At 43.2% G+C, this 23,393-nt stretch overlaps 1 protein-coding gene across 6 annotated transcripts in view; it reads right to left on the reverse strand.

Annotated features, from left to right (window-relative positions):
* The window catches only part of PTPRK (protein tyrosine phosphatase receptor type K), a 341,441-nt gene that overhangs the window by 198,374 nt on the left and 119,674 nt on the right, over positions 1 to 23,393 (reverse strand). For all 6 annotated transcript variants that reach the window (XM_035109042.2, XM_035109041.2, XM_035109045.2 and 3 more), the window contains exon 3: positions 13,393 to 13,664. In XM_035109042.2, the coding sequence (XP_034964933.2) occupies positions 13,393 to 13,664 (272 nt within the window). The remainder of the gene's footprint in view (positions 1 to 13,392; positions 13,665 to 23,393) is intronic.

Raw genomic sequence — 23,393 nt, forward strand, 5'->3', positions numbered from 1 at the left:
GAAGCCCAGGGACGCAGGTGGCGCTGTGGGTTAAACCACAGAGCCTAGGGCTTGCTGATCAGAAGGTCAGCGGTTCGAATCCCCATGGCGGGGTGAGCTCCCGTTGCTCTGTCCCAGTTTCTGCCAACCTAGCAGTTTGAAAGCACATCAAATAACGCGAGATGAGCGCCGCAACCCCAGAATCGGTCACAACTGGACCGAATGGTCAAAGGTCCCTTTACCCTTTAAGGGAAGCCCACAGAAAGCCTTCTGGTCATGCAACCCCCATGTCCCCCAAATTGGGTATAGCAGATTACCAGGCTGTAGACAACCATCATGAAACTTTCCGCATCTAGTGCCCTCCAAATCACTTGGATTACAACTCCCATCAATCCCAGCCAGCAAGGCCAATGTTCAGAGATGATGAGAGCTGCAGTCCAACAACCTCTGAATGATACCACACTGGAGAAGCATGACAAAATAACCTAGGCCAGTGGTCCTCAGCCTTGGGCCTCCAGATGTTTTGAGACTACAATTCCCATCATCCCTGACCACTGGTCCTGCTAGCTAGGGATCATGGGAGTTGTAGGCCAAAAACATCTGGAGGCCCAAGGTTGAGGACCACTGACCTAGGCTATCCTCACAATGCGCCGAACCCAAAGTAGCTGCAGGGAAAGGATTAAGGATGGCATTAATCACTTCCCTGGTCCAGCCAGATGCCCCGTCCCTGCTAGTTTTTATCAGCCAAGAGGGGCAAGGGTCCAGAGTGCAAGCACATTCTTGAGCCTTGCACATTTATCTGGAACATGACAGAAAAGCTTGTGGTTTGTCTGGAGTGAGACAATGTGGGCACACGCTCACTTCTGGGAGACCTTGTGCTTGAAAGGTCATGGTTAGTTCTGTGCTAACAGCTCTGTGAGCCTTTATTCATTTGAATAAAAGTGCCATATAGTTGTATTTCCTTGTTATAAAGATATGTTTGCTCTTGAAACCAACTGTATACAATTCTTTTGAGAGAGTGTCTCAGCACTATTGTATCATAATTCCAAAAAGCCAATAAAAGACTGGTTTTCAATAAAGCTGTTAGGTTATTGACTTGCCTCAGAATTACAAACATCTGACATATATATGCACCATGCCCCCCAACAAAAACAAGATGTTGCTAACCCTTCACATAATGATGCATTATACTTCATTGTGTGTGTGATTAAACAGCTCACACCTTTAAAGTCTTTTTCATGCACCTGATGAAACAGTCTGTTATCCATAAAATGCCATGACATAAAGATCCAGTTAAGGCAAGATGGAGCTGCAGTTCTTCCCCTGTGGAGTGATCTCCAGCTGCTTGAGAATGTCATCAAATGAAATGGCCCATGAGTAGGGCCAACTGCAAGGTTACCCTCTATCCTCAAAGAGAAAGGACAGTGATTGGGTTAGAGAAAATCACGCTTTCATGCTCACGTTGTGCTTTGGGATCACACCCTAGAAAAGAACCTTTGGAGGCCATCTATGAAGGGTTTCATCTAAAGAGCCTCAGCCCTTCTGATCTTTCAATCCATCTCAGGTTGAAGTTGGCTATGTCGACAGAATCAAAATAAATGATTCCAATAAGACAATAAGCAGCAAAACAGATTAGTGAGGGGGCCACTGTGCATCTGGTGATACGATTGCTCCTTGTATCTTTTCTAAAGAGGCAGCAAGCAACACAGCTTGCGCTTGACCCGTTAGGACTGTTTGATCTCGAGACACAGCTGCAGGTAATTAACTGGCCTGTGAGAGCTGATCGAATGAATGAGTGCACCCAGAGAGAAACCTGGAAGCTGCTCACATCTGAGCAGCAGGGTAATTAGTTACACAGTTAGGGATGCGCCCGAAGACCTTTAATGGGTCAGGCAAATCCTGCCACACTCCAGCAACTTTGTACACCCCTTGGCAATATTCCTCAAGGACACAGAGAACAAATGAATACCTTGGAGCCCACCAAGCCTTGATTTAGCATGAGAGGAAGATAGGAGGATCGTGTACAGTCCAAGGATGCCAATGGTGTGTTTGCTGCTCTTCAGCCTATTGCTCTACAAACTTGCCCTAATTTGGTTATAGATAGCTATCAGAAATTAATCAATTCCATCTTAACAATTGGGAAGTTAAAGGACCGTCGGTGTTAGAAACTGAGATGTGAATGGCGCCTTAAGCCTAGGTTATGGTCACTACAATGGAATGTCTAGGCGCGCTTTTCAAAATAACAAGAATACAAAGCTGGAAATGAATAGGACGCAGCTAAAATATTACGTTCATTTTTCACATGGTCTAGTCCTTCCCCTGCCCACCCCCCTAATATTCTTAAGAAGGTCTCTTCTCTAATCTTCAGAGAATAGCAGGAAAGGGTCCTCCTTTCCTTTCACTCTGCAGTTTTAATCTGAAATCTTAGGCACAGCACTGCACCCAGAGCTCAAAAACTGCTTGTGCTAATGGAATTCCCGGCCACAAACTATGCCTAGAACAATGGGAGTTTCAAACACTGAGGACCATGTAGTCCACGGGTTTTTTAAGGATTATGCTGTGAGACTGCTATTGAAGAAGTAGACCCAGCTGAGTCTTGCAGTTTACAGAACACTATCAAATTGTGCCATATCTGGGTTATGTAACAGAGTAGAAAAGTAACAGTTCCATTCCTGAATAGTTTTAGAGCTATAAACACCCCCAATCAACAGCTTTAAAATAATAAGCTATGGTTATATTAAATGGCAGCCACATTTGCATGGCATTCATATATATTTTATATATATATATATATATATATATATATATATATATATATATGAGAGGTTTTTAGCTTTCTCTGTATGTTTCTGAATCTAAAGTAAACCACTTCCCAATACTCAGGAACAAAAAATTGTGGGAAGCACTACAATATTGTCTGAAAGCACCTGGGGAAAACCAAGAAGGATAGACTAAACCACTATCTGATAGCACCCATAGAAAACATTACTGTTATCTAATATGTGTGGGATAACCAGCCTCATATAACTAACATGCTTAAGCCTAATTAATGCACTAAAGCAGGCATGTCCAACAGGTAGATCGTATTCTACCGGTAGATCACTGGACGTCTGTGGTAGATCACCGGTAGATCAGTTGCTCCCCCCCGAAGAAGCTAGAAAACTTTGGCTGCCCTAAAAAAAACTTCAACATCTTTGCCCTGCACCCCTAAAATGACCCGAACCACGAAAAACAGGGCTTTCCTTCCAAATAAAAAAGCTCAACATCGCTTTCTTCCCTAAAGAAGCTCAAAAACAAAACAGGGCTTTCCTTCTTAAAAAAAAAAAAAGCTCAACAACTTTGACCTGAACCCCAAAAAGGAGGGTAGATCCCTTCCAGTTTTTAACTCTGTGAGTAGATCACTGTCTCTTGGAAGTTGGCCACCCCTGCACTAAAGAATTAACAGCATTGAGTGTAAACCGTCCTGCTGGGCTTAGCTCATGTTGGGAGGAAATGGTAATCAAGCTTATTCTTCAACCTCCAGCCTACCTGAGAAGCTCACTGTGTAAAGAGGTTTGAACTGGTCACTCCAGCTCAGACCTCATGGCTCTCACAAGCCATTCTTCAGGTCCTATACTAATGATTTAAGATCTTTCACCACATTGTAACTAAGACAAGTTTTACTGTACTGCTTGTGCAACATTTTTCTAAATGATGTATGAAATAGCAAATGAATCTGACCTTTGGACAATTTGTAAGTAAACCATTTTAAAAACTTACCAAACATGTGGTCTTTTTGTAGGCTAGGGGAAGAGGGAAACATTGGGTCTTCTCTGAGTTAGTCTTAGTTGGATGCAATCCATTAATAAACAATTTCTTTTTTAGTGTGAATTCAATTGTCTTTGATTAAACACCCTCTTAAAAAAAAAAACCCACCCAAGGTCAATATAATTGCAAACAGTCCTGTGAATATTGCAAATGAAACACAATTTTTAGTGGACAAGCTTTCTTCTTGGTGTTTGAACTTTTCCTTACATAGCAGTGTAACATTATCTTAAAAGGATAAAAATCAGAGACTAGCCTCCTTTGGACAACCTCAATTGCAAAACGAATAGTTCTTGTTATCATTTAAGATAATTATATGCTTTCAAGCTGCAGTCCCACAACTGATACATCTGCCTTCCACAAAGAGCAAGCATCAGGCTAACTGTATGTGCCATATTTTTGTGTCACATCCCCCCCTTCATTTTTTCCATTTACAGAGCCAACATTTTTGTTCCACTTTTGAGTGTAGCCCCCAAACGAAGAAAATCTATATATGGAAGTAGCACAGAAAATGTTTTACGAGCGGTATTTATCTGTGTTCCCAATTTGTGGTACGGCATTCAGAGATGTTGGCATCATGTCACAATAACCGGAAAACTGGAGTGATGCAATGCATGCCATTCTCTTGAGCAGTCAATTGCAAAATCAGGGCATTCACCAAAGTATTGAGGCATATGTTTTGGGCAATTTAAATACACAGCAGTACAAAATGATGCCATTCCTGACCTTAATGGTCAGCACGATCACTAACGGTTTGTTCTATGAATGGAAGGCACCTTTGCTTATGGATGGACCCCCTTTCATGAATGGAAAACTCCTACCATTTATGGAAACAAAAACTTTGAAACATAGGAAACTGCCTCCTACTATGATCCTGAGTCAGACGACTGGTCCATCTAGTGTAGTACTGCCAATGCTGACTGGCAGCGTGGGTCCAGGATTTCCAACAAGTGTGTCTCCTGGTCCTACCTGGGACCATCTACATCCAGAGCAGATGCTCTACTAACACACCTATGGCCCTCCCCACGAGATCAAACCTATTGTTTTGGAATAGGTAGATTTTTCAGTCCCTATCACATATTTCAATTGGAGTAGGCAACGTACAGGAACAATATATAATCTGCATCTCCCCCTGCTTAGAGCAAATAAGAATACAGTGGTGCCTCGACTTACGAAGGCGATCCGTTCTGCGGCGTTCTTCGTAAGTCGAAGTCTTCGGTTGTCGAAGCGCCTGTTCTGCGCATGCACAAAGCGAGATTCTGCACTTCTGCACATGCACGGACCGCGCGCGCCACTTCTGCACAGGCAAAAAGACTTCTGGGGTTGTCGACTTTGTAAGTCGAAACCTTTGGAAGTCGAGGCATTCATATGTCAAGATACAACTGTATTTCAATTAGGAAAACGGTATGGGGAAGAGTTTGCTCCTGCATCCCAAAGCAGCTCTTCCTTCCATAGCTGTGTTGCCTTTTTTGGAGGGGGGAATGACTTCAGGGGAGATTTGATCATAGATCACCTGATGTTATGATGCAGTTCAAAATAAACTATTTGTCTTCAGATGCAAAAATGGGAAAATCTCAATCTTTTATAGCAGGAAGGAGGGAGGACCTTTGTTGACCCAAAGGCCATATTCCCTAGATTGCAACTTTCTGCAGGCATGGCCAGAGTGGACTCTTACTTTTGTACAGTAGGCTACATTCCTCAATGTAAAAGTCAAATATTTCTACATCTACCCCCCACATCCAACATACACACTCTCCATCCAGACAAACAAGAGGCATTGCCCTAGTTCAAGGACACATTGTAGCCCCACAAAAGCACTTGAAGGTGTGGATCAGGGTCGATGAAGGGTGTGGTCTGAAGAGAGGTGTTGCCAACAGAGGAAGTGGCATGGCTTGGGGGGGGGGAGTTGGAATTCCAGGGCTGCATTTAGCCATGTGGACTGATCTCCGCCCCACCCCCCAATTTTATTGGGAAAGAGAGTGCAACCTGAGCTCATGGCTGACTATTGCAATCTCACAAAGCACTGCTCCATTCTACATCATAACTAAATGGATGAATTGCTTCGAGGTGTCAGAGCCTGTGGCACAATATATCAACACATGAAAGTTGGTTGTTGTTTTTTATTGGACAAACAGGAATTTGTCACTGAAAATCATAATCTTCTCTGCAATCAAGCACATTCTCTCACTATTAATATTTGCTTATCTCTAGCCACTCCGCATTGGAATGCTAAACCTGTCAAACTTTTTTGTTTATTGATCTTTCTAAATGGATAAAATCCCTCATGGAAGAAGTTCACGAAAAGGTGACCTTATGAATGAAGGCCCCTCTGTTCAGAGCCACCTCATTTGCAAAAGCAAAGGAAGGACTACAAAACAGCATGGACTCAATATGCTGCAGATGGGTTATTTTCGAAAAGGGGCCAAAAGAGACCAAATGATTGACAAGGAACTTGGAAATAAAACCACTTGTGTTGCATTTTGAAAAGAAAGACACTGCTTGGTAGTTGCTGTGCAAATCTTCCAGAGGCAACCAAGTACTTCTTAAAAGATCTTTTGAGAAAATGTATGATCATTCTCTCCCCATTTCTGACCTCAATAGACTACCTCTAAATATATGGATCGGGGACAGGGAATTCCTTGAGAGCATTTATTATTATATTTAGCATTTATATAGCACTACAAAATGTCTCTTAAAAGTGTTTCACATCCATTACTTTGCTTTACAACTTCCTTGTAAAGCAGTTCTAGTTACAGGTAGGTAGCCATGCTGGTCTGATGTAGTCGAAACAAACAAACAAAAATCCTTCCAGTAGCACCTTAGAGACCAACTAAGTTTGTCATTGGTATGAGCTTTCGTGTGCATGCGCACTTCTTCAGATACACTGAAATAGAAGTCACCAGACCAGGGGTAGGCAACCTACAAGCAGCCCATGGGGGCATTTTACCGGCCCATGAGCCACCCCCGAAATGAGCCGCCCACTCAGCGAGTCCCCTTGCGCTGTGCTAAACTGGCCCAGCACAGCACAGCACAGGGACTTGCTTCCATGGTGCTGGAAATCGCATCTGTGCATGCGCAGACACTGGAAATCGTGGTGCACATGCTCACATGCACACACAATCCAGCCCATGGAGGGATCTCCACTGGAGTGAACCAGCCCAAGCGAGGTAAACCTTGCCAACCCTTGCACCAGACCCTTATATATAGTGAGAGGGTGGGGAGGAGTATTCCTCAGAAGGGTGGTGGGAATGGGTGATTGGCTGATAGGTGTGGTAAACCTGTTGACGACTGTTAACAACTGCAATTGGTCTTACAGGAAAAAGCAAGGAATGAGATGGCTAAAAATAGCTTTATCATGTATAATGAGATAAGAATTCCATGTCTCTATTCAGACCAGGTCTCTCCATGGTTATAAGTTTGGTGATAAGTTGCAATTCAGCAACTTCTCTTTCCAGTCTATTTCTGAAATTCTTTTGTAATAAGACAGCTACTCTGAGATCTTGTATAGAATGTCCTGGGAGACTGAAGTTTTCTCCTACTGGTTTCTCTGTCTTATGATTCCTGATGTCAGATTTATGTCCATTTATCCTTTGGCGTAGGGTTTGGCCCATTTGTCCAATATAGAGATCTGAAGGGCACTGCTGGCATTTGATGGCATACACAATGTTAGAAGATGAGCAATTAAATAGGCCTGAGATGGTATGTTGGATGTTGTTGGGGCCATTAATGGTGTTGTCCAGGTGTATGTGGCAGCAAAGTTGGCATCTGGGTTTATTGCATGCTCTGGTACCAGTGTCACAGGCCAAACCCTACGCCAAAGGATAAATGGACATAAATCTACATCAGGAATCACAAGACAGAGAAACCAGTAGGAGAAAACTTCAATCTCCCAGGTCTGGTGACTTCTGTTTCAGTGTATCTGAAGAAGTGTGCATGCACACGAAAGCTCATATCAATGACAAACTTAGTTGGTCTCTTGTAAAGCAGGTTAGCATTATCATTCATATTCTGAAGATGGGGAGCCAAGGGTGGTATCGAGCTGACACATCCCATTACTGCAAGGATTTTTCCTTGTGGAGTGGAACTCCCCCCCCCCCAAAAAAACTTTCCCTGTACCCTTCAAATCCGTACCAGGAAGCCTCAGATCAGATATGAGAATACATAGTGGCGGGAAGGGAAATCCGTAGGCAGGCAGGAGACTTACTTAGCACTACTTTGGATACAACCCCAAGGCTAACAAGGCATGTGATTTATTTCAGGCTACCCAGTGTGTTCGTGGCAGAAGTGAAATTGACATTGGGGACTTTCTCTGATTCTGAATTTAGTTCCTTGGCACTAAACCTAACTCTGGACCTCCAAAGAAGACAAGGATCCAGTTGACAAGGGTCTGGGCTGCAAGTAGGGATTGATGAATGTGTCAACTTCAGTTTCTCTCAGTGTCTCATTTTTCAAATCTTAAGTCCAAGTTTTCCACATCAGTTAGCAGTTAGGGGCGTTGTTTTTGCATTTTTTGCTCATGAAAAATAGCTGACACTTTGGTGCACATTGATCCTACTACACATATTTTTGCAATCAGTTTTACCTAATGAAACACATGCTTTATTTCACAAATATATGCCCACTGTCCCCTAATGAACACCTTTTTGTAGACATTTATTTTATTTTATCTTATGGCTAGAGAATGGCTTTCTAAAAATTGGAGAAGTATAAATGTGTAAATATATATATAGTCTATTAAGAATGGAGTGAAACTAGATCAGGCATCCCCAAACTGCGGCCCTCCAGATAATTTGGCCTACAATTCCCATGATCCCTAGCTAAGAGGGCCAGTGGTCGGGGGAAGATGGGAATTGTAGTCCAAAACATCTGGAGGGCCGAAGTTTGGGGATGCCTGAACTAGATACTACTATGGGAGTAAATGTAGTTTATGACATTGTTTGAGACCAAAAATCAGCAAAGTGACAATGGTGTTGTTAACTTTTATAAACTCACTGATGAGTTTGCTGGAATCAAGTTACATTGGCACTCAAGTCCAATCAACTCTTTTTTCCCCTGAGAATAGTTCACAGTGCCTTAACCGATAAAACAGTGAATTGGTTGCTTCAATATATCAAACAGACAACCCTTTTCCTATCTAGCATTGCTCTCTTTTAACATCTACCAAGCACATTCTCTTGACCGCACCATGTGTAAGCTGAAGCCTACTGATGAGAGAGGTGAGTCAAAGAGTTGCTATGGAACTTAAGCCTTTTTCAGCACCTTATTTTATTCATTTATTTCATAAAAGTCATATACTGTACAACTTCATTGTTTAAAAACAACAACGACAACCCTGAAAAACAAACAAACCTCAAAGTGGTTTACATATTCTTCAAATGCTACATGAATTTCTCACACCTGACTTGTACAGACTTTGTGGTGATATTAAACAGTGTGGAGACATTTTAATCAGTTACCATTTGTGTTGGTGTTTTACATTTTGATTAATGTTCTAGTCCAGGTATCCCCAAACTGCGGGCCCTCCAGATGTTTTGGCCTACAACTCCCATGATCCCTAGCTAAGAGGACCAGTGGTCAGGGATGATGGGAATTGTAGTCCAAAACATCTGGAGGGCCGAAGTTTGGGGATGCCTGTTCTAGTCCATTCCCCTCCCCCATAACACCACTCCCAAGTCCTCAGGGTATTGCTGCCATGGTTCCTCCATTCAGCCAGGGGCAGCAGCACTAAAACAGCACAATGGAAACCCAATTCAACCAAGGAAGGAGGAGGAGAATCATATAAACTGAGCACACAATTTAACTTTTACCACTCCACCATCGTCACGCTATTTCAGCAGAAAGGTTTTCTCCCTCTCTTAGAACACTAGAGCTCAAGGACCACCAATCAAGCTCAATGGTAGAGGATTCAGGACAGACAAAAGAAAGTACTGCTTCATGCAATGCATGGTTAAACTATGGAACTTGCTCCCGCTGGAGGCAGTGGTGGCCACCAGCCTAGATGGTTTAAAAAGAGGATTAGACAAATTCTTGGAGAATCAGGCTATTGATAGAGCACACAGTTAAACTACAGGATTTGCTCCCACAGGAGACAGTGATGGTCACCAACTTGGATGGCTTTAGAGGGGGAATTAGAAAAAATTAAGGACAAAAAGGCGACCAATGGCTACCTATTAGCCATGATGCCTTATGCTCTGTCTCTATGGTTGGAGGCAGAATGCTTCTGAAAACTGCGGAGAGGAGAGCAGCTCAGATCCTGCTTCCATCAGCCATCTGGTTGGCTACTGTGAGACCAGGATGCTGGACTGGACAGACCACTGGCCTGATCTTATGTTTAGTGTTCTCGAGCTGAATAGATGGACTGAAGCCCCAACTAAATAAATTGGCATGCCTCACAATGGACAATACCTCTATTCTTTTTTTCGAAGAGAGGCCGGGTCCTCATCTGATAGCTGAGAATCTGTGATGCCAAGAAATTAAACGAAGATTAAATCTAGCTGCCTTATTCGTCTCTCAACACTACACAGGCTGCCACCTCACACTCTGAGTCATCTGCTTCCAAGGACAGGCGTACCAAACTCCACTATGCCCGAGTGGGGCAGCAAATTCCCAGAACTCACTTCAATCTTTCCCAGCAGGATCAATGCCTATTAAATGATGCTGATAAAAGCAAACACTGCCAGATGATTACAAGACATTCAAATATGTGCCAGTTTCAAAGCAATTATTTCCAAGTGCGCGAGCACACACACACACAAATAAAATTAAAATGTTTCCCCCTTTATTCCCCTCCTGGCAGTCACACACCAGCTACAAGTTAAACATTCTATTACTTGAGTTAAGCATTCAGAGGATAAGATGGAGGGAAATGACAGCATAACCTTGGTGGTAGTCACAATCTGACATCCTACCTGCCTGCATAGGGGTCTTGGCTTACCTATGCAATTATACACCCTCCTTGGGATTAATTTAAAGGATAGTATGCATGCACATATTTGTATGTGTGCTTTATTTACCCCAGGTTCTGTAACATGGAACCTGTGTGTATGACTCGGGCCCGTGTTATGCATTGCAGCATAGAAAATTCTTGAAAAGCAAATTCACGGCTGTCAATCCCATCTTAAAATGTGTGTGGCATTCTGCTAGTGTTTGCTAAACTCTCTACAGGGGCGAACATGCAGCCAGCAGAGTTACTGAACTGGAGCATTGTCACAGAGAATTGCAGCTGAACAAAGGAGACATTCATGCCATGCTCTTTAGTTGTAACACAACATTAAAACTAGGGATGGGGGGGGGGAAACGTGCACACAGAAATCAGTGCTTTTTAAGCAGCTGTGTTGCCCTCATGCCCTTAAAGGAAGCCCTTACAAAAGGAAACACACACACACAAAGGCTCAGTGTTCAAAGACAGAGAAAACAATTCACACTGACGGACTCGCTCCACTCATGAAATTGTACAAGATTATACAGCTTCCAACTACACTCCATTTGATGGCATTTAGAACGAGATACAACTGACTATAATAGAGAGCTTGTGTAAACAAGAGCTTTCAACCTCCTCCTCTTTTGATGGAGAGAAATGGAAGAGATTTAATTTTCTCTTAGTATTCACTTTGCTGTGTGTGCTTAAACAAAGCCTCAAATGGCAAGGGATAGAGGAAGGAGATAGAGGGATAGAGGAAGGAGAGTTCTTGTGTAGCATAGCTTCCTTTGGGGTCCCTTCCAACTCTACAATTCCACGATTCTGTTTATTAAATATCTATATCGCCCTCCATCTGAGGATCAAAGGATGGTTTACAATATAGAAACACAAAAGCACAAAGCACGGGAACTGACAAAAACAATGGGACTAGGATCAGCATAGCATTTGCAAGATCCAGTGACCTTTCATTTCCCCAACAAGGGATAAAACCTATGACAGTCTTGGGGCTGGTATTCACTCCTGTTAAATGAATGGGAGGGGGGAAAGTGAAAAATGAGGAGGGGGAATGTGCCCCAACACCTTCTGGCCTAGCAATCAAAAGTCCAGCAGGGTGTAGCAAGGGTTTATAGATATTTACATTTATAAAGGACTACTAGCAGTGATTTAAAAATGTTTAGGGGTACTCTCATTTTTGACTCAGGAAAACCTCCAATTTATAGTTCAAATCAATAAAAAATAAATACAGTAAATGGACAAAAGTACAAAGATTCACAAAATGTTTAGGGGTATGCATACCCCTGTGTCCCCCCAGAAAACAAACACACTATTAGTATAACATCTGGGTGACTAAGAACTTCCATCCTCACATGTCTCTACTTGAGAACACTTTTACTTATCATTAACTGTATTGTTTCCTGTCCATGGCTCCTTCCTACTACTTAACACGGTATCTAGAACACACCGTGTAGAAATGCAAACCAGGAGCTTTACACAAATGAAATGAAAATGTTAATTCATATGGTTCAAGGGTCCTGCGAATTTCACAAGGGAGGAAACTGTGAGACAGATATTCACATAGACACTGTATTCACACAGACACACACATGCACACAGAAAGATAAACACACTCCTCTATAAGAAACAACTGGTAGAGGGGAAAATATCTCATTTTCTGTCCTCTCCCCTGCTTCTCTGGGCTCAAATGTCCCCTCTTGAAAACAGAAAGGAGGCTATCCGTCTCCTGTTATACACCTTTGTGGGGCTGTCGTTAGAGTGCTGGACTGGGACCTGGAAAACCAGGGTTCAAACCCACATTTAGCCATTAAACTTACACCATCCCTGCTTCACTTACTACACAGAGTTGTTGCAAGGATAAAATGGAGGGTGGAACTGTGTGTGTGTGTGTGTGTGTGTGTGAGAGAGAGAGAGAGAGAGAGAGAGAGAGAGAGAGAGAGAGAGAGAGAGCAGGACAGAATTGTAATGTGGGTGGGGTGTCAGCTGTTATTGGAATTCAGTTTGTGTTCTCTTAGAATCATGGAATCATAGAGTTGGAAGAGACCACAAGGGCCATCCAGTCCAACCCCCTGCCAAGCAGGAAACACCATCAAAGCATTCTTGACATATGCCTGTCAAGCCATATGTCTTGGCACTGAATGTTTCTGCAGCATAGGATACTCAGATCCCTGATGATAATAATAGTAGAAGAGAACAAAGAGATGGGTGGCTTATAAGATTAGGATGGAGAAGGCCACTCTGGCCACAGTGTTGGGAGAAAGACACAGAAAATATGTTGTGTCTTCTGTAGAGTAGCAACACCGGGTGAAATAGGAGAAGGGATAGTTAAGGCACAGTATCACAGACTCCTTACATGAAGAGGCTGGGTGCTTAAAATTAGATGCACCAGAATGCTGCCTACTAGGAAACCAGGTACATAATAATTGGCCAGACACGACATGTCTGGGTATTGAGGAGCAAGGGAGTATCTTCTCAAAGCCAGCTCTCAGGCTGGGTGTGTGTTATGCCTCTAAAGTGCACTTTCCCCATTTCTCCTTTTTCCTCCTCAATAGAGAAGTGCAACATGTTTCAAGATACTGCCTTGCAGTTTTTCCACTTTGATGAAAGTCACAGTATAACCCCCCTTTAGGAATTAGCGATCCTTCAAGCAGAAAGCAATTGTAATAAGGGTTTACCTGGTATTCATTGGGCCAGAAGGTGCTGACGGCCAGTTCTGCCCGTAGCCAGTCTTTGCCTGTGGAGCCGGTCACATTCCAAATGGGATTTGCCAGGGGGCCCTTGTTTACCCTAACCAATATGTTCAGAGTTCCAGGGCTCACCCCTTTTTTGCTGTACAAAAGGTAGCTGAAATCAACACAGTGTGTGTCATTCTCTTTCATAGTAGGAAGCTGAAGTCGAGCCTTCTCTCCGTGGCTGTGGTGTGAAGAATCCACTATCATGTACGACCCTGAGAAAAGGAGGGAAAAAAGAGGTCATGCGCCATGATTGGTTGGCACAATTCACTACAAGTGGTTTCTATACAGGCACCCCTAATGTTCACAAGGCCTTGCATCTGGGGAAATTAGGAGGAGGTGTCAAGGAAAAAGCGGGTCATGGGTTTTGGTGGATAAAGAATTTAACATTCTTCTGTCACAGAGACGGATCAGGTGCCACCAGCATCTGATAGCTGGAGTTCTCAAATTTGCATCAGTGCATTTATATGGAAGTTTATATTGGTGATTTTATAATGGGAGAAAAGGGCTCATGAAAAATCGCTTATACCATTCTGATAAGACTTCTCAAGATCCATAGGAGCAAAGGACTATTTCAGGGCAGTGCAGAAGTTCCCAAGTTCAACCCTCAGGACTTCCTGGTAGGGCTGGAAGGGGTCCTTGTCTAAAGCCATGTCTAAACCCCAACCAGCATGGCCAATGGTAACAGTTGGCCATCTTTGTCTTAGTGGAGGAACTGGCCCTTCTTCATAAGCACAATGCCAAAAGAAATACAGCAAAGTTCAGTGTTTGCCTGTTTCGGCTTTTAAGAAAATGGTTTATAATAGATTACTGACACTTACACTTTTGAAACCATTTATCTACATTTATATGCAATGAGGCTATTCTGAATGCCAACTAGCTTTCTCGAGATCTTTATTAACTACTCTTGAAAATGCACTTGAGGTAATGCAGGATAGATTGCTGAAAGGTTATTGCTCAAGGAAAATAAAAAATAGGTCAGTATGTGACAGAAAAATCAACATTTATTTTGTTTGTGTACAAACCTTTTAATTGCCTTTCCAAGCAATTCAGCATTGCTAAAGTTAGTGTCTAATAACACAGACAGTAAAGCTTTGCAGATTCAAAAACACCTCTAAAAAGGTTTATTACTGACATGCAATTATATTTTACTTGTGTATCTATTGAAACAAAAAATATTTTTTGTAAAGATAAAGCAGCTAAAGTTCAAGAGCCCAGTTTACATTTACATTTGATTAACTAGACAGTAACCACTGAAGTGATATGTTGTTGTTTTTAAAGGGAAGACTATACTGGCTGCTTGCCAACTTATTTTTTTTCCAGTTTGCTTCTTAAATCTGGGAATAAACTGACACAAATATATTTACATTTATAATTATTGGCAGTAACGATCAGTGATAGATCATAGAACTTTATTAGGAGTGTCAGGCATAATTTCTACAAGGTACATAGCACACAGACTATAATATGTTATGGACTCAGTAGATTCATGGACATTGCCAGCGTCGTCTTAAGCGCTGCCGGCGCCGTGGTGTGCCGGATCCTCCAGCGCCCGCCGGATCCCTTCGGCGCCCTCCCGCCCCGTTCCGGCGCCCTCCCACCCCATTTCCCAGCGCGGTGGGCGGGTGGGCGCCGCGCGCAGCGCGGGTGCAACAGGCGCTGCTGCGCGGAAGGCGGGCGGGCAGGTGCAGCTGCACGGCGAACCGGTCGGCCAGCGGGTGGGCGCAGCTCGCGGCGCCCTCCTGGCGGGCCGGCACCATGGTGCCCTGCGCCACTCAGCCTGCACGTAGGGCCGGGCCTGGACATTGCTGTCCTCAAATGCATATACTGTATTGTTGAGCAGAAAGAGGTCAGCAGACTGAGTCACATATGTTCAATGGGTCACACATTTCGGCCCAATCCCTACATACCTGTTCATTGAGAAGTGCCTGAAATTGGAGACCCCCGCAATTATTATTTATCATAGGTATCCTTCACCTAGGGTACTGAATCTATAAGATGGGAGATTCATCATGCAGATTTATAATGGAGGTTCATTATGCAGATTTTGGAGAGCTCGCATGTTCGGGTGCACTTATACTGCAGGTGCACCTGAATTCAAATGCCCCAACATTTCACTGATGTATAGCTTAAAGGGCTTAGTACATGGGGTCAACATTTTTAAAAATTGCATGGTATGTGGTTGGGATTCTATTGTTAATAGCCCTGAAATCTTTACATTAAGGCTGCTATATAAATACTTTTAATAATAACTATTTTTAAAAAACAATTTCACATTTATTCAATGGATCTATCAATCTGCTATGACTACTATTTTTTTGGATCAGTTGACAGCCCAGGGAAGGGCCAGCGTTCCATGGTATGTTACATGATTTGCATGCAAAAACTCAATCCCTGACTCAAACAGCTCAACTGGCTAGAACAGGCATCCCCAAACTGCGGCCCTCCAGATGTTTTGGCCTACAACTCCCATGATCCCTAGCTATCAGGACCAGTGGTCAGGGATGATGGGAGTTGTAGTCCAAAACATCTGGAGGGCCAAAGTTTGGGGATGCCTGGGGTAGAACATGGTGCTGATAATGCCCCAAGGTTGCAGGTTTTGTCCCTGGACAGCTACATATTCCTGCATTGAAGGGGGTTGGACTAGATAATCCTCAGGGTCCCTTCCATCTATTATTTCCAGGTAGTGATGCGAAAGACTTCATTCTGAGACCATGGAGAGCTGAGACTAGTCAGTATGGACCAGATTGACCTTTGGTCTGGCTCAGTATAAGGCAACCTTTTAGGTTCTTTCTCCCAAATTTCCCAGTCATGTGCTACAGCTATGATCTTTCATGGGAAAAGCAGATCTGGCCACTGTCACACATGCTCTGATTGGGTTAACTTAATGCGCTGTATGTGAGGCTGCCTGTGGAAATTTCAGCCTGTGGGAAATGTGGCAACCAGATCGACATCTGATATAGTTATATTTTTGATGGGATGAAAATGCTATAGGACTACAGTGGTACCTCGGGTTACAAGCACCTTGGGTTACAAACACTTCAGGTTACAGACTCCACTAACCTAAAAGTAGTACCTCGAGTTAAGAACTTTACCTCAGGATGAGAACAGAAATTGTGCGCCGGTGGCACGGTGGCAGTGGGAGGCCCCATTAGCTAAAGTGGTACCTCAGGTTAAGAACCGTTTCAGGTTAAGAACGGACCTCTGGAACAAATTAAGTTCATAACCAGAGGTACCACTGTAATACGGTAGCAGTATTCTGCTGTCATGTTCAAAGGCTTCCAGTAAGTTCCTGGTTGCTGTTTTTTTAACTACAAAACCCTGAATAGTTTGGAACCATCTCCTCCCATATGATCCTGTTCATCTGCTGTGTTGAATATCAGAAGTTCTGCTATGTGTTGCACCATTTCAAAAGCAGAGTTGGCTGGAACCTCTGCAATTGCAGCACCCAGTTTATGGAGCTCGGTCCCTAGAGAGGTGAAATTGGCACCATCTCCTTTAAGCTTCAGGTAAACAAAGACTTCTTTATGTCACCAAGCTTTCAATGGAGAAATTGGCTGATAAGAAAAACGAAACAGGTAAGCTGCTCTTTAAGAATCTCCTGCCCCATTCCTACCCTGAATGTATTTCCACCTCATCCAGGCTTCAAAACTGGAAGTGAGCCCAAAAACAGATTCAGGAATGTATTTGCATTGGACCACACCTATGCCCAGATAGCATCTACCTTGGCCCTAAGGCAAGCAACAAGACCAAAGCAGGCAAGCAGCCAGGAACGAACAGAAGAACACGCTCTAATTAGTCCAAAAGGAATTCTTAAAGGTGGGCCAGAAGTTTGTAGCAGAAGTTTCATTATTCTTCCCCCCAATATAAATAAATTTGTATATTAAAAAGTATTTCCACTAAAAACAATGCAATGGTAAAGTTGAGTATCTTAAATTTTTTAATATAAAAATGGTTATAGCATCAAAGATTGTGCTTTGTTCACTTCTCTCTATTCTGGCTTCCTTTTAAAAACAAACAAAAAACCAAAACACCTCACCCGCTTACAAAACAAAATTACTAGGAAAAACAATCCTACCAGCTGAATGTTAGTATTATTATGCCCTTCAAAAATAAAATCACCACACCAAAAGGACTGCCCTTTTAAGTTTTGTTTGATAGCACTGTGTTAGGCCCAAATAACTACAGTTGTACCTTGGTAGACAAATGCCTTAGTTGTCAAACAAATCGGCTCCCAAACGTTGCAAACCCAGAAGTCAGTTTTCTGGCTTGCGAACATTTTTCAGAAGCTGAACATCCAATGTGACTTTGGCAGCTTCCGATTGGCTGCAGGAAGCTCCTGCAGCCAATTGGAAGCCATGCCTTGGTTTTCAAACCGTTTCATGAGTCAAACAAACTCCCGGAATGGATTAAATTTGAGAACCAAGGTACGACTGTATTTTGAATGCTTTTCTTAGCTATGAATCACAGCAGCCAGGGCAAGAAATGGCCACTATATAGTTGATAATAAAGAGAAGCAACAGTCACATTTGTGCATCACAACCATGGCTTAATGTGAACAATCAATCAGCTAGTGCATGTTGCTGAATCACTCCCATTTCACCGCTTCCTATGTTGAGCTGGGAGCAACAAACCACCAAACCTAGCTAAGCATGTCTTGTGATGCAGCACTTGTGGTTTGTCTGTCTCCAAGCAAACCCTGATGCTAAGCCCAGGTTTGTTCACAACTTAGGCCTCGAAAGCTGACATCTGCAGCAGCTGTTGACATAAGCCTGGGGAATACCCCTGCAGATTAATTCTTCTCTGATTTCTCAAACGACATTGTACAAAGATAAAAGCTCTATCGATTATTCTGGCCACTTTTCCCTCTGGCCAGTGGAACAGTGTGGAAGGGGGTCATAGGGGTGTTGGCCCCAGGTGCAAAATTGTTAGGAGTGCAGAATTTCAACACCCAGTGTTGCCGCAATATATGTGGTCCCTTGGGCTGAGAAAGGTCTCCATTCCCTGCTGTAGGTGGTGCTATAGATTGCAATAGCCACTTCAAAGGAAGCAAAACCAGAGCAATTAGTTCAGCAAAATCCTTCCACTCCCTGAGAAAGCCGGAAGGGCTGGTGCCACACACTGCTTGGTGGATCACCTCCTTCCAAGTGGCCTTGCTATCTGCTTTGCCAAAAGAAGAGAAGAGAAAAGAAGAGAAGAGGATACATTCATAGGGTAGCTATTTACGGTTTAATGTTTTTATATGCTAAGAAGCCACCCAGAGTGGCTGGGGCAATCCTTTCAGATGGGTGGGGTACAAAATAATAATAATAAGCTGGCCCAGTGATGATTGTAGAGCCCCACTTCTGCAATCCCAGGGTTGGGATGGGGGTTGCGACCTTAACAGCCCAAAGAAGTTTGAGAATAGCAGCTTTCTTATGTTCAGCCAGAGCCCTAAAATGGCAGTTAGCAAGCTGGTATAATGAAAGAGAGAAGAAAGATTGCATCAACAACTCTCAACAAAGGCCTAACCAGGCTATATTCTTCAGCAATTTCAGACATGCCCATTATTTTGTGAAATATAAATTAATAAATAGAACCAGAGGTGCAGAGGCCCAATGGAACAGTTACATTGTAGAGTTTGGGTTATTATACAGCTTTGCCTGGCAAGGGAAAAAATAAGTACCTTGAGATGCTAAAAAGAATGAAACTTTTTTACAGCTAATAAAACACATTTATTTCTCTCAGTATACTTGGTAGCTATTACAGCCTTCAATTGTGAATTCATAAAGAAACCTGAGTGAAATAAAAGTAATGCAGTAATGTGGAAAATGTATGCTTTATCTTGGAAGCGTCGAAAAGCATTCCCCATCGGTGCCATGTTGAACACTGAGTTTGGAACAATGAGCAAAGACTTATTTACAATGTGTTGAATCCTGGTTCCTACATCTAGTGTGTCACTAGCTATCAACTGGCAAGCAAAAGCAAAATTCCAACCTCCTAGTCTTGGCAGATGCAAAGGGGACAGAGGTTGCCACTGCACTTGCAAAACTGCCATGACCTCTCATTGGAGATGCAGAATCAGACAGTGATGAGGACCAAACCAAGATGCCTCTTACCCTCTGCAGCTGTGAAGAGGGGAGCAGGGTGACATGCCCAGGCAGGGTTCCTCCTTGACCTCACACAAAGGCACAGTGCAAGGCCAGAGACAAGGGGAGAAGAATTGTCTTAGCAACCACAAGTTTTGCCTTGGCTATCAAGGCCAACCAACCCATAGCTGTGGACCCTGGGTGACAACATTGATTTTGTTGAACCTCGAGTGCATTCAGACTTGGGGATTGTGGCATCAGGGTTCCTGATTATAATGCCAGGACTCCTTTTCTGGTTTCTATCATTCATTTTACACTGCATTACCTGTTGTGTTATACAGCTGTGGCCTTTTGATCAATATACCACCTTGTCACACTAAATTTAAATGACAGGAAAGAACCATGTTTGCCACCTTGAGTTCTTTAAAGGAAATGTGGGATATAAATGTAATAGAGTAAAGCTAAAATCACATCTAGTTAAAACACATTGGGTTCAATGGTGGGTGGGATTGCCAAAGTCACTTTTCCTGGAATATGCCCCCTTTGTAATTTTTATTTTGCCACATGCGTAAAGCTGAATGTGCACAAGTTAAATACAGTTATACCTCAGTTTAAGTACGCCTCGATTTGAGTACTTTCAGTTTAAGTACTCCGCGGACCCATCTGGAATGGATTGATCCACTTTCTACTACTTTCAATGGGAAAGTTTGCTTCAGGTTAAGTACGCTTCAGGTTAAGTACGGACTTCCAGAACAATTACACTCATACTTTGGGTTAAGTACGCTTCAGGTTGAGGACTCCGTGGACCCGTCTGGAACGGATTAATCCACTTTCCATTAGGTTCAATGGGAAAGTTTGCTTCAGGTTAAGTACGCTTCAGTTTAAGTGCTCCGTGGACCGTCTGGAACGGATTAATCCACTTTCCATTACTTTCAATGGGAAAGTTTGCTTCAGGTTAAGTACGCTTCAGGTTAAGTACAGACTTCAGGAACCAATTGTGTACTTAAACCGAGGTACCACTGTACTCTTAAGTTGTGGGCTTACTGTGATAATAAAATCACAAGGAAGAAATCAACAAGACATGCATGCATGAACAAGTTAATGAATGAACTAGCAAGACTGACCATCAATACTTAAACTTTTGGGAAATGGCTAGTGTAAACAGAAATTGAAGCCAAAATCACGCTTGATGAGAAGATGGCTTCTCATCCAGTTTTGCATGACTATACTAAAATGAGATCATACCGACAATTGGTCTAGCCCCGTAACCTGACTCTGACATACTGTACTCTGCACCATAAACTAATGAAGCATGCAAATTGGCATATGAAGCTTCCATTTTGACATGATTATACTGCAGGTCAAACCATCGATCTACCACCTGTCTCTGGCATGACCTGTGCCATAAACTGTAGGGCACTAATGATGTACTTAAATTACTCACCAACGCATAGGTACTTTCCAACTCAGACCTCCTAGTCTAGACAATAATACAGGGTCCTGGCTATGATTATATGCACATGGTCAGCAGGGGAAAAGAACCCTTTAATTACTGGCTGCCCTGTTTGCTCTCGATTCATGACCCACTTTATTTATTATGTTTTCAGTGATCGAGTAGTTAGTGACTAATTACTTGATGTATGCTCTTGACAAGCTCCACTAATTAAAGAGAACACCACAGGTGTCTTGCCGAAGCTAACGATCTTACCATAAACCAGTCTGCAATCAAGTGAGCTAAAGAGTTATGGTCCAATTCTCAAAGAAACCCAAAGCCCTCAAATCAAACCACTCTGCATGCCCATGGCCTTTCCAGCATGCCAACAACCTGAAAGAAGTTGCTTTTGAAACCTCAGGACCACCCCTCATTTCACATCACAGGCTCTCTCCTAACAAGGGTCTTAATATCTTTTTTCATTTGTAGGCAATGCCCGCAGCTTGTTCGTGGTGACAAAAGCAGCAGCAAAATTGTGGTTTCTTGAGCTCCCTTCAATATGATTAGGCAGACGTGCTGCTCTGTGTCATTTTAATATCTGCAAGCTAAGCTAGGCAATAAAGGAATATTACAATGCTGCTTGTTAAGTACCCAGCTATTATTTAGCATCACTAAATAAGGCCCAATTAAAGACAAGAAAAGGGGGAAGGGAACCATTTTGAGAAACTTCCATGTTTTTAGTTGCATTCAAGATTTTACCCAGGGCACTACTTACAGATTGCAGGATCAAAACGCCACAAGGGTGAAAGAAGTGAAGCTTTCAGGAAATAGGATTTGTTTTTTGTATTTCCATCATAATTATCATTAACTGGATGGTAATGAATTTTACTTCTTATGATACGGCACTTATTTAGTGGCACTGGTAAAAAAAAGTGTAAATCTTTGCTTTCCAAGTTCAGAACACAATGCACTGAATAAATCAAACTTTTTTAAAAAAATTATGAGTTAAATATAGTTTGTATATATTAGACCAGGGGTCCCCAAACTACGGCCCGGGGGCCGGATGCGGCCCAATTGGCCTGCCAATCCGGCCCGCGACGACCCCCGCCGCCCGCTCTTGCAGCGCGGCAGCGCTCTTCCGGGTCGGGAAAAAAGCGCCGAAAATCCTTTGTGCGCATGCGTATGGGCCTCTCCCGACCCGGAAGAGGTCATTTCTGGTGCACTTCCCGGTCGGGGGAGGCCCATACGCATGCGCACAACGGATTTTCGGCGCTTTTTCCACCCTGGAAGCGCGCCGCCGCGCCAGTAAGTGCCCGTGCGCATGCGCACGGGTGCGCACTCCCCCGCCTGCCGGCCCGCACAGGCACGCGCTCCCCCGTCCTCCGGCCCGCCGCGCGATCGGCGTGGTGGGAACCGGCCCAAACGCCGGTAAGTCTGGGGACCCCTGTATTAGACTATACTCCCAGGTACAAGCCAAAATTATATATAATTATTGTTAGGATTTTGTGTAGTACCCGCTGCTGGCTAGTATGAAGCTAGTGTGATTAGTATCAATCGCATGAGATGTCTGAGAAGAGTGTAAGAACAGAAGACTGTCTTATCTCTTCTGTCTGAGCGTGTTACTGTATTTTACTTTCAATTTTGCTGTATGCAACGGCTTGTTCTGCCAGAGTTTGGAGAACACAGACGTGATTATGGATTCTCTGTATAGACTGTAAATAAAACTTAGTTTAGACCTACGGATGTTTCTTCTTGCTGTGCGATGCCAGGAGACATGTGTGCACAGACTTGTGTGCACTTTTCATAGGAGAAGTGTCGCAGAGAGGCACACTGGAGTGAAGCGGCATGCCATTCCAGAGACATGCCTTTTAGGAGACGCTCGGAGGATCTGGGGGTCTGCCGTCCCCCCCGGAGCATTTTCTAACAATTATATGACCTCGGGGTCATAATGGCTAGCTGAATAAAGGTGCTGAGCTAGCATGCAGCACCCATGCAAAAGTTGAATTCCATGTTAAAAGCTGCATAGACCTCCCACTGATCAATTAGTATAACAATCTTTTTAAATAAGAAAAATAGGGGTCATTAGGAAAGGGACTGAAAATAAACTGGCAATATAATAATGCCATTACAGATTTGGTGCAACTGCACTTGGGATGCTGTGCGGAGGTCTGATCCCCTCAACTCAAAAAGGGTATTGTAGAGCTAGAAAAGGTGTAGAAAAGGGCAGCCAAAGTGATCAAGGATTGGAGTAGCTCCCCTAATGAGGAAAGGTTTACTGTGTGTGCACCATTTGGAGACTTTTCAGTTAACAAAAAACGGTGAGTAATGAGAAGTGTAAAATTATGCATGGTATGAAGAAAGCAGATAGAAGGAAGCTATATCTCTTTGGTCTGATTCAGCAGTGCTGTTCTTATTTTACATTTTAATGGTAGCCTATGCAGCAG

The sequence above is a fragment of the Zootoca vivipara genome, chromosome 3 (genome assembly GCF_963506605.1).
Source record: "Zootoca vivipara chromosome 3, rZooViv1.1, whole genome shotgun sequence".
NCBI lineage: Eukaryota > Metazoa > Chordata > Lepidosauria > Squamata > Lacertidae > Zootoca > Zootoca vivipara.